The 17,509-nt window shown below is 49.5% G+C and overlaps 1 protein-coding gene across 3 annotated transcripts in view; it reads right to left on the reverse strand.

Moving 5' to 3' along the window:
- Positions 1 to 17,509, reverse strand: part of PAX7 (paired box 7) — a 143,329-nt gene that overhangs the window by 67,356 nt on the left and 58,464 nt on the right. For all 3 annotated transcript variants that reach the window (XM_071449072.1, XM_071449070.1, XM_071449071.1), the window contains exon 5: positions 14,355 to 14,554. In XM_071449072.1, the coding sequence (XP_071305173.1) occupies positions 14,355 to 14,554 (200 nt within the window). The remainder of the gene's footprint in view (positions 1 to 14,354; positions 14,555 to 17,509) is intronic.

The following is a 17,509-nucleotide window of genomic DNA, read 5'->3' on the forward strand; positions in this document are numbered from 1 at the left end:
TTTATTTTTAATAAAGTAGTTTAATATTATTGTAGGTCATCTATACCATTATATATTATAAAATATTTTATTATTTAATTTATAGTCAACAAAGTATTTTAATATTGTTATCTATAAGATATATGATTATATATAATAAGTATTTTAATATTTAATTTATTGTTAATAAATTAAATTTTAATTTTTCATTTCATGGCCCAAACAGGTCCATTCTGCCCCTCATTTCTAACCCTGAGAAGAAAAAGCAGAGCCTCTGCAGCTAATGACGTTTGCAATTCCTCCCCTTCCCCCAGCTCAAAGGTGGCTGGGGCCTTTTATGCTCATAAATCATTTTATTGGTGGTTGAAATCCCGAGGCTGGAGCAGCTCGCTGTAATGCGAGGTGCACTTCAAAGGGAACCTGCCTTCAGTTCCCGCCTGCTCGGGGTTTATCAGCCCCGAAAGATTCCCTGCCACGGGATCCTGTTACACCATGGCGAGCCTGGCGTGGAGCCTGGCCCGCTGCAACTGCACGGAGGAGGGAGAGGAGGGAGAGGAGGAAGCTTGGGAGCTGCCGGGGAGGTTTCTTTGAGGCTGCGCTTACAAAAGGGTTCCCACACCTTGGGGGCCAACTCCAAACTCCCTTCCCAAATCCTGCAGAGCCAATAGCAAAATCTCTCCCCCAAATCCTGCAGAGCTAACCCCAAACACCTTTCCTCAAATCCTGCAGAACCAAACCCAAAATCCCTTCCAAAATCCTGCTGAAAATACCCCAAACTCTCTTCCCCAAATCCTGCAGAACCAGCCCCAAACTCCCTTCCCCAGACACTGCAGAACCAGCCCTAAATTCCCTTCCCAAATCCTGCAGAACCAACCCCAAACTTCCTCCCCAGACTCTACAGAACCAACCCAGAATTTGGGGCCTGCGCTTGGGGAAAGGGCTGGGGGAAGAATCAGCAGCAGGAAAATCAGCAGCTGCTGGTTCTTCCCAAGAGCAGAGGAGGTGTACCTGCTGCTTTTGGGGTTTTCCCCGTGGATCAGTTCCCAAACGATGCCTTAAATAAAGAAATGTGTCCTAGAAACCACCTGGCATTGCTAAGGGGGAGCAGAGACGTGATGGAAAAATCTGGGATGGAGATACCCAAGGAGTCCTTGTGCCACTGCACCTTGCTCAGCCATGCTCCTGAATATCCTGAATATCCTGGATATCCTGGGTATCCCTCAGGCCTCCCATCCCTGTGTCTAAGGCTGGAAATGGGGCTGTGTGTTCCATTCCTATCTGTGGGGCAGTTATCTCTGCTCACTGGGCAGTTTTCTTTATCTCTCCCCCAGCCAATCCTCCCTGCAGGAGATCTCTGCTGTCCATGGCCACTGAGTGTCCCTGCAGGGCTGATCCAATTCCATCATCCCATGGGGAGATGCTGCATTGCCCAGGGCAGGAGCCAAGCATTCCTACCTGGGTACAATCTGAGATTTGGGACACCAGGGCAGCCTTTGCCCACTGCATTCCCAGAGGAGCAGCTTCTGCTGCCCTGCATGGCCAGAGGGAGCCCAGGCCCATCTCCAGCAGCCCTGGAGCTGCAGAGGAAAATCCCCCCTTGTGCAGGATCCCTGCTCCAGCAGAGCCACAGCTGGCACTGCAGGAGGGCTGAGCCATCATGGGATGGGGCTGTGCCACCCCCCTGACCCACAGCTCCCATTCTGACTCTGTCAGTGTTCTTTTGTATTACTGCACTGGGTTTTTGGTTTGTTTGTTTGTTTGTTTTAAAATTTTTCTTCCCCAGTAAAGAACTGTTATTCCTGCTCCCATATCTTTGCCTGAGAGCCCCTTAATTTCAAATTTATAACAATTCAGAGGGGGAGAGGGTTTACATTTTCCATTTCAGGGGAGGCTCCTGCCTTCCTCAGCAGACACCTGTCTTTTCAAACCCAGACACCCTGCTGGAGCAGCTGCCTGCCAGGATGGGGCTGGAGCGAATTATCCCAGCTCTGGGTCAGCTCCCACAATTTGTCAGACAAGGAGAGGAAAGGAAGGTCAAAAAGAGCCTCCTGTGGGAGGGGAAAAAAAAACCCTGTTGTGCTCCTGCTCAGCCTAATCAGGACTTGATGTGGGAGAAAGATGGATGGGGTGGATGAGGAAATAAATGGAAACAGGGCTGGGAAAGCCAAGGGGCTGCAGCACCTGTTTGTGCTCAGGGGCTGCAGGAACCAGGTGGGAAAGGCTCTTTTATGGCTTCAGCACACCCAGAATGTTCCACGGGGTCAGCTGAGGGCTCTTCCCAGCTGGGAAAGGGGATTCTGCTGGGTCAGGGGATCAGGACACCCCAAATATTCCAAAAGGTCAGCTGAGGGCCTTTCCCAGCTGGAGAAAAGGGATTCTGCTGGGTCAGGGCATCAGGACACCCCAAATATTTCATAGAGTGGGCTGAGGGCCCTCCCCAGCTGGAGAAAGGGGATTTTGCCTCAGAACACCCCAAATATTCCACAGGGTCAGCTGATGGCCTTTCCCAGCTGGAGAAAGGGGATTCTGCCTCAGAACACCCCAAATATTCCAGAGGGTCAGCTGAGAGCCCTTCCCAGGTGGAACAAGGGAATTCTGCTGGGTCAAGAGATCAGGACACCCCAAATATTCTGTGGGATCAGTTGAGGGCCCTGCCCAGCTGGAGGAAGGGGATTCTGCCTCAGAACACCCCAAATATTCCAGAGGGTCAGCTGAGGGCCTTTCCCAGCTGGAGCAAAGGGATTCTCCCAGTCCAGGGCCTCAGGACACCCCAAATATTCCACAGAGTCAGCTGAGAGCCCTTCCCAGGTGGAACAAGGGAATTCTGCTGGGTATGGGGATCAGGACACCCCAAATATTCCACAGGGTCAGCTGAGGGCCTTTCCCAGCTGGAACAAGGGGATTCTGCTGGGTCAGAATGCCCCAAATATTCCATGGGGGGTTCTAAGGGGATTTTGCCAGGTCAGGGCCTCTCCCAAAACAGAGCAGGGCCTTGTCCATCCTACCAAAAACTGGAATTCAGGGGGTGCAGAGGAGGTTTAGGGAGGAGCTGGGGAGACCCCAAGGATATTCCCTGCTCCACCCTTCCAGGTGGGATCCCCAAATCCACACCACAGTGGGGACATTTCCTGTGCTGGCTGTGACACCAGGGATGTGGCAGCATCACCGAGGCCACCGAGAGGATTCCTGAGAAAACAGGGAAAAAATTCCCAGCAGGACACACAGATCTGGGGCCCCTTTGGGTTTTTTTCTGCTCTTCCTGCTCTGGTTCAGTGCTGAGCCTCTTCCTCTGGTGGGTGATGTGGTGGAGATAAATATGAAATATTAAATATTCCATTTTAAACCAGGTTAGTGGAGCAGAACAAATGGCTCCTCACAAATGAGATTATCCAGGGAATTCAGCCTGAATTTCTGCCGGCACATCCCAGCTCCTGGAGGTGGCAGCTGTTTGTAGGATTTCAGCGAACAGGTGAGTGGGGTTTTTTTGGGAAACCACCTGGTTTTGGTGAAACAAGCCCCTCTGAGCAGGGAAATATTTCATTGGGATGTTGGTTCCTCCAGGGCTGCAGTTTTCCTTAAAAACTTCCTCAAGGGAATGGGATAGAGGGAATAGGATAGGGGGGAATGGGGTAGAGGGGAGTGGGATAACAGAGAGTGGGATAGAGGGGAGTGGGATGGGGGAAATGGGATAGAGGGGGGTGGGATAAAGGGGAATGGGATAGGGGGGAATGGGATAGAGGAAAATGAGGTAAGGGGGAAAGGGACAGGGGGACTGGGGTAGGGGATAGTGGGATTAGAGGGAATGGGATAAAAGGGAATGGGATTAGAGGGAATGGGATAGACAGGAATAGGATAGAGGGAAAATGGGATAGAGGGTAATGGGATAGGGAGGAGTGGGATGGGGGAAGGGGATGAGGGAGTGGGATTAGAGGGAATGGGATAGAATGGAATGGGATTGTAGGGGAATGGGATTTTAGGGGAGTGGGATAGAGGGGAATGGAGTAGAGGGAATGGGATAGAGGAGACTGGGATTGCAGGGGAATGGGATAGGGGGAGTGGGATTAGAGGGAATGGGATTAGAGGGAATGGGATAGAGGGTGATGGATAGAGGGGAATGGGAGAGAGGTTCCACTTCCACATGAGCCATCCTAAAGCCAGGCTGAAGCTCCCAGCTCCAAGCCCTGCCCTGCCCAGTGCTGCAGCTTTACCCCTCAGAATTAATAATATTTATAAATAAAATAATATTCCCAGGGAACAAAGCAGCTTTTGGCCACTGTTTGCCATCAGTGTTTTCCAGCTCCACATTTTACAGGTTCTGTTTGCCAGGGGTGATTTCAGCTGGCAGAGAAGATGCTGCTAAACTCAAATATAAACTTTATATAAATTATTCTAATTTATATTAAATATAATTAAATATAAACTTTAAACCCATCCCTATGTTTTGCTTCCCTGATTATCCCTGTCTAACCCTGTAAAGAAACAAAAAGTGTTCTAAAAATTGTCCTCTAATTCTTATTACTCTTCCTTTTAATTACTGTTAATAAATTTTTCTAGATACCCTTTTAAAACCTACTTTACCTTTCTCCTAATCCTACCTCACAACAACAAAATAAATACATTAGAAATCACTCCCTTGGCAGGGGTGATTTCAGCTGGCAGAGGAGATGCTGCTAAAATCAAATACAAATGTTATATAAATTATTATAATTTTTATATATATAATATAAATAAAATGCTATATTAAATATAAATCAAATCGAAACATTATATAAATTATTATAATTTATGTTAAATATAATTAAATATAAACTTTAAACCCATCCCTGTGTTTTGCTTCCCTGATTATCCCTGGGTCTGAGCTGGCACCTGGGGAAGGTGACAAAGACCAGGAAGGGCTGGGTGCTGTGAGAAAGTTGCAACATTTTACAAATATTATTAAGTAGATAAAAATATATTTCTATCAATATAATATATAATATATAATATATAATATATAATATATAATATATAATATATAATATATAATATATAATATGTAAATAGAATATAATTTATCACATATTTTTATTTATATATAAATACTATTAAATGTATAAAAATATATTCCTATTAAATAAATATGTTTTAAATATTTTTCTCTTGGCAGCCAAACCTGGTTGCTTTAAGAGCTGCACTGGAACATTTTGGGGCCAGCTTTGATGTTGGCACCCCTGGGAGCTGCAGGAGGTGTCAGGGGCGGATTCTGCTGCTGCCTGGCTCAGCCAGGCTGGGTTTAGCAGCACCTCCAGCCCTGCCACCGAGCTCTCCTCGGCCAGGAAAAGCTCTGGGCAAAAGCTTCAGTGGCTCCAGGATTAAAGCCTGGCCCAGCAAAGCCTGGTCCTAATCGTGGGAAACCTTCCCCAGTGCTGAGCCCATGAACCAAACTGGGGAGGCTGGGGAGGGTGAAGCCTTGGCCACCGCACCCTAACTGGGCTTTACTGGGCTGGAACTGGAGCTTTGGGGTGGGGAGCGCTGAGATTTTGGTCCCTGCCCTGGTTGGGGAGGAAGTTTTGGGGTAGAAGTTCTGGGGAGGGCAAAGCCTTGGCCACTGGACCCTTATTGGTTTGGAACCAGAGCTTTGGAATGGGGAGCATGAAGAGTTTGGTCTCTGCCCTGGCTGGGGAGGAAGTTTTGGGGTAGAAGTTCTGCTGCTGAAAGGCCCAGGAGGCCCTGTTTGGTTTGGGGTGGATGGGACAGACCCTGCTGCAGCCTGGTGGGCTTGGGGTGCTGTGGCATTCACATTCCCTGAATTTCACATTCCCTGAAAAATCCCTTTGCCCAGGATTTTTCTCCTGGGAAGCTGAGGAGCATCAGAGAAAAGGGAAAACAATTCTTATCTCATTTGCTTCTCCTGTGTTTTGCTGCTTTGGAATGTGTTTGGAGATTGTTTCATGGGTTTCTGCTGTGAATTATTTTGACTCTTTGGCCAATCAGGGCCAAGCTGTGCTGGGACTCTGAGTCACCAGTTTTCATTATTATCTTTTTAGCATTTATCAAGTTTTCATTATTATCTTTTTAGCCTTCTCTAAGTGTCCTTTCTGTATTCTTTAGTATAGTTTAGTGTGGTATTGTTTGATATATAATATAGTATCATAAAGTAATAAATTGGCCTTCTGAGAACATGGAGCCAGATTCATCATCCCCGCCTGCCACGGGGGTCCCTGCAAGTACAACAGCGTGGGGCAGCCAAGAAACACAAACTGGGGCTCCTCCAGGGCTTTGGCTCTGGAGAACCCAACCATTCCCACCCCTGCAGGACACCAGGGCTCAAGGACTCAACCAGGGGCTCCCCCAGGCTCAAGGAAAGGCAGGGAGCTCCAAGGTTCCCATCCCAGACAAAATCTGGGATTTGATCTAAAATCTGGTTTTACTGACCCCAGAGGATCCCATTCTGTGGGTGGAAGGCTCCTCTGGGATCAGTAAAATGATCCCCCATGACTCAAAGGAGGATCCTCCATCCCTCAAAGGATGGGAATCAGGCTCCAGGGAGCGTTTTCTGCTGTGGAATTCTCCCTTTGGGTCACGGGTTCCCTGCCCCACACATCCTAAATAGGCTGGCCCTGCAGACCCTCAGGATGATCCCATTCCCATTTCCACACCTCCCACCATCCCAGGGTGCTCCGAGCTGGCCTTGGGCCCTTCCAGGGATCTCCAGCTGCTCTCCCAGGGCCTCCCCAGCTCACAGCCAGGAACTTGCTCCTAAAATCCCACCTAAACCTTCCCTGCTCCAGGGAATTCCCATTCCCATTCCCCATTCCCATTCCCCATTCCTCATTCCCATTCCCCATTCCCCATTCCCATTCCCCATTCCCATTCCCCATTCCCCATTCCCATTCCCCATTCCTCATTCCCATTCCCCATTCCCCATTCCCATTCCCCATTCCCCATTCCTATTCCCATTTCCATTCCCCATTCCTATTCCCATTCCCCATTCCCATTCCCCATTCCCATTCCCATTTCCCATTCCTATTCCCAATCCCATTCCCATTCCCCATTCCCATTCCTATTCCCATTCCTATTCCCCATTCCTATTCCCATTCCCCATTCCCCATTCCCCATTCCCATTCCCATTTCCCATTCCTATTCCCATTCCCCATTCCTATTCCCCATTCCCATTCCCCATTCCCATTCCCATTCCCCATTCCCCATTCCCCATTCCTATTCCCCATTCCCATTCCCCATTCCCATTCCCATTCCCCATTCCCCATTCCCATTCCCATTCCTATTCCCCATTCCTATTCCCATTCCCCATTCCCCATTCCCCATTCCCCATTCCCATTCCCCATTCCTATTCCCATTCCCCATTCCTATTCCCATTCCCCATTCCCCATTCCCCATTCCCCATTCCCATTCCCCATTCCCCATTCCCCATTCCTATTCCCATTTCCATTCCCCATTCCTATTCCCATTCCCCATTCCCCATTCCCATTCCCCATTCCCATTCCCCATTCCCATTTCCCATTCCCATTCCCCATTCCTATTCCCATTCCCCATTCCCATTCCCATTTCCCATTCCTATTCCCATTCCCCATTCCCATTCCCCATTCCCATTCCCATTACCCATTCCTATTCCCATTCCCATTCCCTTTCCCCATTCCCATTCCCCTTCCCCTGTCCTCACACCCCCAGGCCCTTCACAAAAGAATTCAAATTCAGGCAATTCATCCTTGCCTGAAGCTCAGGTGGGGAAAGATTTTCTGCTGGATCTTGCAGCTCCTTCCCATGGAAAAGGGAATTTCTCAGTGTGGCAAATGTAAATGCAAATGGAATGTTAAGAAACAAAAAGGTGTTCTAAAAATTTCACCCTAATTCTTATTGCTTTTTCTTTTAATTGCTAAATAATAAATGTATTAATTTATTAAATTTGAAATAATTTATTAATTTATTAATAAATTATTTTATAATTTATTAATTTAAAAATTTTAAACCTATTTTACCTTTCTCCTAATCCTACCTCACAGCAAAAAATAACTACATTAGTAATTAACCAACACTGAAGCCACCCATGGAATTCCTTTTGTGGGGCCGAGGTGCTGCTGAATGAAATATCCCCAAAAATCCACATTTCTGTGGAATGCTCCCAGATCCCAGAACTGCTCCAAGGCTTTTTATCACCCCAGGAGATGCTGAGGACCCAAAAACTCTCTCTGGGGTTTTTTGGGGGAGAAATCGAGGCTGATTTTTTGGATGTAAAATTTCAGAGCCTTCAATCCCTGGCTGAATCACAGCACCGGGAGAAGAAGGAGAATGTTTGGGAATATTCCCTCTGCACCAGGGAATATTTGTGGGAAAATATTGGAGAAATCTCCAAGTTGGGAAGTGAATAATTTGGACAGTTTTGTTTTACTTCCCATTTCTTCCTGCAATAAGCAGCGAGGGTTGTTGGTAACCCACCCTAAAAATGGAACAGCTTTGGGAAAACCACTCCACAACTGGGATTGTCCAGGACAGGGATTAATTCCAGCTCCCCAGCCCCATGGCTGCTGGCCCTGGTGGCTTTTGTGACACCGACATCGCTTGGAGAGGTCATTCCTACACCTCCAGAAGAATCTCCTGCCAAAAGGATTTTCCTGCTGAAATCCACCCCACAAACAAATTCCCCGTTGTTTATGGGAAATGGATTGTTCTGGGAAAAAGTCCCTCCAGGAATGCCAGGGAGAAAAGCTTCAAAGTTGTCACAAAATCCCTTTTAAGAGTTTTGGGTTTTTTTCCCTCACATCAAAACTTTGACATCATCCGTGAGATAATCACAAAAACGGGTGAAAAATCCCAGAAAACATCCAAGATCAAAATCAAAGCTCCCACTAAATGAACGGAGAGAATTCCTGTTGATTCCCTAATGCCCGGGACATTCGCGGATTGTTTTCTGGCAGGGAGGGAGGGAAGGGGAGCTCACAGATGGGTGAGAATTCCTCCAGGACATTCCCTGAGTCAGGACATTGCCTCGCACAGGGACAAATCCCTGGAATTCCCACGGAAATCCGCGCGGGCTCATCCCTGGCTCGGCTCAGCCCGGGATTAACCCGTTCACACTCATCCCCCGGGAAGCCGGAGCTGGAATGCGCGTCCCGAGCACCCAAACAACGCCGTGACCCGGCCAGAACCCCGCGGGAAACCGGAGCCGCCGCGGCTGCCCCGGCCCCGTCCGCCTCGGGCGTTTATGAGCGCGTCGGGGCTCCGGTTATCCCGACAGCTCCGGTTATCCCGACAGCTCCGGATATCCCGACAGCTCCAGATATCCCGACAGCTCCGGTTAACCCGACAGCTCCGGATATCGCGACAGCTCCGGTTAACCCGACAGCTCCGGATATCGCGACAGCTCCGGTTAACCCGACAGCTCCGGTTAACCCGACAGCTCTGGTTAACCCGACAGCTCCGGATGTCGCGACAGCTCCGGTTAACCCGACAGCTCCGGTTATCCCGACAGCTCTGGTTAACTCGACAGCTCCGGATATCCCGACAGCTCCGGTTATCCCGACAGCTCCGGTTATCCCGACAGCTCCGGATATCCCGACACCGGCCGGGACGGGCGGACACAGCCCGCGGCTCCCCGCGGCCGGCAGGGAACGGAACGGAACAGAACGGGAGCGGGAATGGGAACGGGAGCGCGAGCGGGAATGGGAACGGGAACAGGAATGGAAATGGAAATGGAAATGGAAATGGAAATGGAAATGGGAACGGGAAATGGGAACGGGAAAGGGAACGGGAGTGGGAATGGGAATGGAAATGGAAATGGGAACGGGAATGGAAATGGAAATGGGAACGGGAAATGGAAATGGGAACGGGAATGGAAATGGAAATGGGAACGGGAAAGGGAAAGGGAACGGGAATGGGAGTGGGAATGGGAATGGGAATGGGAATGGGGAATGGGAATGGGAATGGGAGCGGGAATGGGAATGGAAACGGAGCGCCTGGATGGGCACAGTGAGCGGCCCCTGCCAGAGAGGGGCAGAGAGAGAGGGAAAAATAAATCCCCCTGGAATTGTCCAGGGAGTGTCAAAGGGGGATTGCAGCACGGGAATGAGAGTGGGAATGGGAATAGGAATGGGAATGGAAACAGGAATAGGAATAGGAATAGGAATAGGAATAGGAATGGGAATGGGAATGGGAACGGGAATGGGAACAGGAACAGGAATAGGAATAGGAATAGGAATAGGTTGCAGGAATAGGATGCAGGAATAGGAATTGGATATAGGAATAGCAATAGGAATAGGAACAGGAACAGGGATAGGAATAGGAATTTGATGCAGGAGGAAAGCCACAGCCTCAGCTGTGATCCAGGGGACGGGTGGAACAAGGACCAGATGTGAGGCAGCTGCTCTCCTGTCCCTCTTTGGGGTCACAAACCCCTCTGTGCCTCTGCCCCACCCCACACATGGAGCTCAGGGATGAGGAGGATGGGCAGACATTGGCGAGACCCTTCATGGAACCATGGAATGAATCATGGAATGAGTCATGGAATGAATAATGGAATGAATCCTGGGGTGGTTTGGGTTGAGGGACCCCAAAGCCCCTCCAGTGCCACCCCTGCCATGGCAGGGACACCTTCCACTGTCCCAGGCTGCTCCAGCCCCTTCCAGCCTGGCCTTGGGCACTGCCAGGGATCCAGGGGCAGCCACAGCTGCTCTGGGAATGCTGTGCCAGGGCCTGCCCACCCTCATAGGAAGGAATTTCTCCCAGATATCCCATCTGAATTATTCCTATTTCAGTTTAGAGCCATTCCCCCTTGTCCTGTCCCTTCATGCCTCATAAACACCCCCAGAACCCCCGCTCTGAGCTGACCCTGCTGCCTTGGAGCCATTTTTAACCCAAAACTCAACTCTTGGCTTAAAAACTCAGTCAAGACAGCAGAGAGCCCCCGAGGTGGGGGAAGATTCCCTGCTGGATGTGCCCATGTGGGTTTATCTGTGTGTGGAGCTATATATTTTTTAAGTTTTTTGCACAAGATCTTGGCTGAGCGATGTTTGCAGATCCCAAGAGCCGGTGGAAGATCAGCCCTGATATCCAGAAAATCAGGTGGTGGGAAGGAGCTGCCCGTGCCAGGCTGCTGGAATGAGCAAGGCAGCAGGAATGTGCTTCTGAGAGCAGCTGCTGCTCAGCCCTGGCAGGAGCCTCCTCACCCAGGGCCTGGGAGATCCCAGCTTGGGACAGGGAAAAAGGGCATTTTAAAATTAATTAATGGGGTTTTGTCGGTTTTTGGTTTTTTTTTTTTTTGGTTGTCCTTCTTCCCTCCGTTCTCCCAGATCCTTGGGAAAGGTTTGTGCTCTCCCTGGTGCTTTGGGGCTCTTCCCTTCCTTCTCAGCGTCCCTCATGCTCCATCCCACAGTGTTCCCTAAACTCAGCTCTCCCTCAAAATCCCATTTTTTCCATTATTTACCATAGGAACATCCATTTTCTATCCCATGCTCAACAGCTTGTGCCCACCTACACAATTAGGGCAAAAACACGCAAAACAAAACAGGGGAATTCACACATTTCAACCCTGGGTGGCTTCATTCCCTTAATGAGCCACTTTCCCAGGCTCCAAACATCCCCAATCTTACACGGCCACCAAATCCACACTTCTGAACTCCCTGGGCCGAGATCAAAGTCGGGCCAGCCTAAGTTGTGCTGGATTTCCTTCTCCAGTCTCCACAGCCAAGTCTAGAGGGATGACGGCTCCAGGACAATCCAGGATTTCCCAGGAGGAAGCTGCAGGGAGGTGACAGCACCTCCCACAGTGCAGGGAGTGCTGGACAATTCTTTGGGAAAAATCCTTAAGCAGGAGTGGGGGACACCCCCATACCCAGGAGGGGAAAACCCAACACCCAAAACATCGGAGGGGAAAACCCCAAAACTCTAAGGCAGTTCCTGGGTGAGTGCATCCTTATCCTGACACCCCCAGGAAAACCCAGCCCAGTTTCTTTGGAAAAGGCCTTTTTCCTTTGGAAATGCTCATTTTCCTTTGGAAAACCCCATTTTCCTTTGGAAAAGGCCATTTTCCTTTGGAAATGCTCATTTTGTTTTGGAAAAGGCCATTTTCCTTTGGAAATGCTCATTTTGTTTTGGAAGTGTTCATTTTCCATTGGAAAAGCCCATTTTCCTTTGGAAATGCTCATTTTCCTTTGGAAATGTTCATTTTCCATTGGAAAAGCCCATTTTCCTTTGGAAATGCTCATTTTCCTTTGGAAATGTTCATTTTCCATTGGAAAAGCCCATTTTCTTTTGGAAAAGCTCATTTTTCTTTGGAAATGTTCATTTTGCATTGCAAAAACCGATTTTCCTTTGGAAAAGCCCATTTTTCTTTGGAAAAGCTCATTTTCCTTTGGAAATGTTCATTTTCCATTGGAAAAGCCCATTTTCCATTGGAAAAGCCCATTTTCCTTTGGAAATGCTCATTTTCCTTTGGAAAAACTCATTCCAGGAGCATTTCTTGGGCAGGAGAGAGCTCGAAGAGCCCTTTCCCTGCTCCCACAGCACCCGGGATTCCTGCCGGGAGCACAGACTGCGGGGGTCCCCATGTCACTGCTGTAACCCTCCTTGTCCCCAATCCCCGATCCCCAATCCCTCCCCCTTCCCGAGGGATCCCATTATCCCCGATCCCGGTGCTGTTTGCACACGCCGCTGACCCAGCCTTTATGTGGGACACATAAGGGGCTCTGTGTGCCGCTCCCGCCAGGGCCATTCATCGTGTCCATGTCAGAATTCCCGGCTCCAAACCCTCCCTTCCCGCTCCTCCCCTCTCCTGCTCTCCCTCCCCCCCAGCCTTGTTGTGCTCCCCGGAGATCCGAGAAGGGGGGAAAAGAAAAAAAATCCCCCAAACTTGTCTGAAAATTCACACGCGGAACTTGCAAACGTCGCAGAATCCGATCTGCTCCGCGGGGCCAGGCTGGGAAATGTGGGATTGCTCCAGCCGGGAATAACCCCCCCGGGCCTCTGAGGGATGGCCTCCAAGAGAAAATGCCAAACTTTTGCTGCCAGTCCCAACGGGGATGCAAACCCTGCAGCTGGTACCGCTGCAGGGGCCAAATCCAGAGGGCCTCCCTGAATCCGTGGGAATGCAGAGGAGTTGGACGGGACCCGAGAGGCAGAGCTGGGTTTGACCTCGGCTCCCACCTTGGAGCCGCCTCATTCCCAGCTCCTCTCCAAGGGGAGGTGAAGCCTAAAGAGCTTTGGGTTTTCCCCATAGCTTTCCCTTTAGGTTTTTGGGTTTTCCCCATGATCCGTAACTCTGTGGGGTGCCATCCCAGAGTTATGTAGCTCCTGGTGGTTTTCCTACCTTTCCCCAAGATTTTAGGACAATGATTAACCTGCTAATGCATCCCTAAAACGCTGCTGAGCCATATTTCCAAGAAGAACATTTTGTTTTCCAACCACAATCTAAGAAGAAAACAGGGCCAAGAAGCCCTTGGGGCTGACATGAGGTGAACTCCTGGGACAACTGAACACCCCATTGTACCAGTCAGAAATCCTAATTAATCACCCTCATCAAATTGCAGGAATCCCATAACTGGGTGTGTCCATGCCCGGCTGGAAGCCTCCAGTACGGATCTGCTTTAATTTGATTGTTTGAACCCTGTTCAAGCAAAGGTTTTGCTCTGTTAAGACGAGGCAGAGAAGGAGCAGCCACATTCTGGGTGGGGAGGGCGGGGTTAGGCTGGGCAGCACAGGGTTAGGCCAGGGAGAGCAGGGTTAGGCTGGGTTGAGCAGGGTCAGGCCAGGGAGAGCAGGATCAGGCTGGGCTGCACAGGGTTAGGCTGGGCTGTGCAGGGTTAGGCATGGGAGAGCGGGGTTAGGCTGGGCTGCACATGGTTAAGCCAGGGAGAGCGGGGTTAGGCTGGGGTGTGCGGTGTTAGGCCAGGGAAAGTGGGGTTAGGCTGGGCTGTGTGGGGTTAGGCCAGGGAGAGTGGGGTTAGGTTGGGTTGAGCAGGGTTAGGCCAGGAAGAGTGGGGTTAGGCCAGGGAGAGCAGGGTTAGGCTGGGCTGCACAGGGTTAGGCCAGGGAGAGCAGGCTTAGGCTGAGTTGAGCAGGGTTAGGCCGGGGAGTGCAGGATTAGGCTGGGGTGCACAGGGTTAGGCTGGGCTGCACAGGGTAAGCCAGAACGTGCAGGATTAAGCTGGGGGTGCACAGGGTTAGGCTGGGCTGCACAGAGTAAGCCAGAATGTGCAGGGTTAAGCCAGGGGTGCACAGGATTAGACTGGGCTGTGCAGGGTTAGGCTGGGCTGCACAGGATTAGGCTGGGCTGCACAGAGTAAGCCAGAACGTGCAGGGTTAAGCCAGGGGTGCACAGGGTTACTCCGGGGAGCGTGTGGGCTTAGACCTTAGACCGGGCCGCGCGCGGTTAGGCCGGGCCTTACCTGCACGCGGGCCTCGGTGAGCTTGGTGCGCTGGGCCAGCTCCTCGCGGGTGTAGATGTCGGGGTAGTGGGTCCTCTCGAAGGCCTTCTCCAGCTCCTCCAGCTGCTCCGCCGTGAACGTGGTGCGGCTGCGGCGCTGCTTCCGCTTCAGCGGCAGGTCCGGCTCCGACTCCACGTCCGAGCCCTCGTCCAGGCGGTTCCCTGAGGAGAGGGAGGAAGAGGAAATCAGGAGAGGGGGCTCAGTCCCACGGGGAAAAATATTGGAACACAAACCCTGTGAGGAACCACTGAGGGAGCTGGGGGTGCTCAGCCTGGAGAAAAGGAGACTCAGGGGTGCCCTCATCACTCCCCACAGCTCCTGAAAGGTGCCTGGGCTCAGCTGGGGCTGGGCTCTTTCTCCAGCAGCACTGACACAACCAGAGCACACAGCCTCGAGCTGCACCAAGGGAAATACAGGTTGGATATTAGGAAAAAGTTTTTTTATGGAAACAGTGATAAAGTTCTGTGACTGTGTCACAGGGGTTTGAGGATGAGGGAAGAGACGAGGATCTGACTCCGTGTTTCAGAAGGCTTGATTTATTATTTTATTATATATATAATATTAAAACTATACTAAAGGAATAGAAGAAAGGATTTCATCAGAAGGCTGGCTAAGAATAGAAAAAGAAAGAATGAATAACAAAAGTTTCTGTCTCGGACAGAGAGTCTGAGCCAGCTGACTGTGATTGGCCATTAATTAGAAACAACCCCATGAGCCCAATCCCAGATGCTCCTGTTGCATTCCACAGCAGCAGATAACCATTGGTTACATTTTGTTCCTGAGGCCTCTCAGCTTCTCAGGAGGGAAAACCCTAAGGAAAGGATTTTTCATAAAAGATGTGTGTGACAAAGTTCTGGAATGTTCTGCCCAGGGAGGTGGCAGAGTCCCCATCCCTGGGTGTGTTTAACAAAGCCTGGATGTGGCACTGGGTGCCAGGGTTTAGTTGAGGTGTTGGGGCTGGGTTGGACTGGATGGTTTTGAAGGTCTCTTCCCATCCAGTGATTCTGGGAATTCTGTAAAGAGCCCAGCAAAGTCAGCAAAATAAAGCTTGGAATTATGTTCTGATGTTGGAATCTTCTGATGTGGGAATCGGAAAACCAGAAAATTCCACAAACGCTGAAGGGTTTGATCTGCAGCCTTAGAAAAAGGCTGTACACTAGATTAATGTAAAAATAGATTAATTAGATTAATGTAAAAATAGATTAATTAGATTAATGCAAATTAGATTAATGTGAAAAGGCTGTGTATTATATTAATGTAAAAAATATACACAGACATTAAGTAGAAAAATCATAAACTTCTGTTTCTAGAGTTGTAAGAATATGCCTTAAGTAAGTGAGAAATTGTAGTGCTAAAATGATGAGTTTATTATGTAGGAGTGTAGTTATATAGAGTAAGCTAAGAGTTTAGAACTTTTAATAGAATATTATAACTATAAAACTATATTCTATATATTAGAATATAGTTTTACATATTCTATATATTCTATATATTAGAATATAATATAATATATTCTATATATTAGAATGTGTGTATACATGTGACAACAGCCTACTGGGCAAAAGTACCCACAGCAAAATTCAATAAAAGGGATAAATTGGAAAAAGAAGAGAAACTTTGTGACATCTGTCCATTAGATTAAAAAGTTACAGATTGTCTTGTAACAAAGGACTTGTGGCCACTCTTGAGCTATAGCTGGCTACTTGCTCTCATAAATCTCACAGCCTCTAATGCTTATCTGAGTAATAAATCATTCTTAGCCCAAAAGTGGTCCCATTCCTTCATTAACAGCAGGGATAATAACCTAATTTGGGTTGGAAAAGCCTCAAAATCCACCCAGTGCCACCCCTGCCGTGGGCATGGACACTTCCCACCATCCCAGGGCACCTCCAGGGATCTGGGGCAGCCACAGCTTCTCTGGGAAATCCATTCCAGGGAAGAATTTCTGCTCAGTGTCTAAGAAAAGGAGTCCCTCAATGCCACATCCATGGGAATCCTGGAATCCCAGTCCCTCAATTCCACATCCATGGGAATCCTGGAATCCCAGTACCTCAATGCCACAGCCATGGCAATCCTGGGATCCCAGTCCCTCAATTCCACAGCCATGGGAATCCTGGAATCCCAGTCCCTCAATGCCACAGCCATGGGAATCCTGGGATCCCAGTCCCTCAATGCCACAGCCATGGCAATCCTGGAATCCCAGTCCCTCAATGCCACAGCCATGGGAATCCTGGAATCCCAGTCCCTCAATTCCACAGCCATAGGAATTCTGGGATCCCAGTCCCTGTCCTCACAGCCATGGGAATCCTGGAATCCCAGTCCTTCAATTCCACATCCATGGCAATCCTGGGATCCCAGTCCCTGTCCCCACAGCCATGGGAAACCTGGAATCCCAGTACCTCAATTCCACAGCCATGGGAATCCTGGGATCCCAGTACCTCAATTCCACACCCATGGAAGTCCTGGAATCCCAGTCCCTCAATTCCACATCCATGGCAATCCTGGGATCCCAGTCCCTCAATTCCACATCCATGGGAATCCTGGGATCCCAGTCCCTGTCCCCACAGCCATGGGAATCCTGGGATCCCAGTCCCTGTCCCCACAGCCATGGCAATCCTGGGATCCCAGTCCCTCAATGCCACATCCATGGGAATCCTGGAATCCCAGTCCCTCAATGCCACAACCATGGAAATCCTGGAATCCTAATCCCTCAATTCCACACCCATGGAAGGCCTGGAATCCCAGTCCCTCAATTCCACATCCATGGGAATCCTGGAATCCCAGACTGGTTTGGGCTGGGAGGGACCTTAAATCTCATCCCATTCCACCCCTCCACAGGGACACCTTCCATTGTCCCAGGGTGCTCCAAGCCCTGTCCAGCCTGGCCTTGGACACTTCCAGGGATGAGGAATTTCCAGTTTCTCTGTCCCATGGACAGAACATCCACTCTTTTTATGCTGTTTATGGCATTTGCTACATTTATTTCCCCCCACATTGCAAACGAAACCTTGGGAAATCAAAACTTCTCACAAGAAAAGGGGAGCCCATAGCCCCTGATTCAAACTGATACAGAGAAAAGAACTGCCAGTGTTTGGCTTATTTCAAGGAATTTCCAC

The sequence above is a fragment of the Agelaius tricolor genome, unplaced genomic scaffold, assembly GCF_023055355.1.
Source record: "Agelaius tricolor isolate 1412-34295 unplaced genomic scaffold, bAgeTri1.0.p SCAF_28, whole genome shotgun sequence".
NCBI lineage: Eukaryota > Metazoa > Chordata > Aves > Passeriformes > Icteridae > Agelaius > Agelaius tricolor.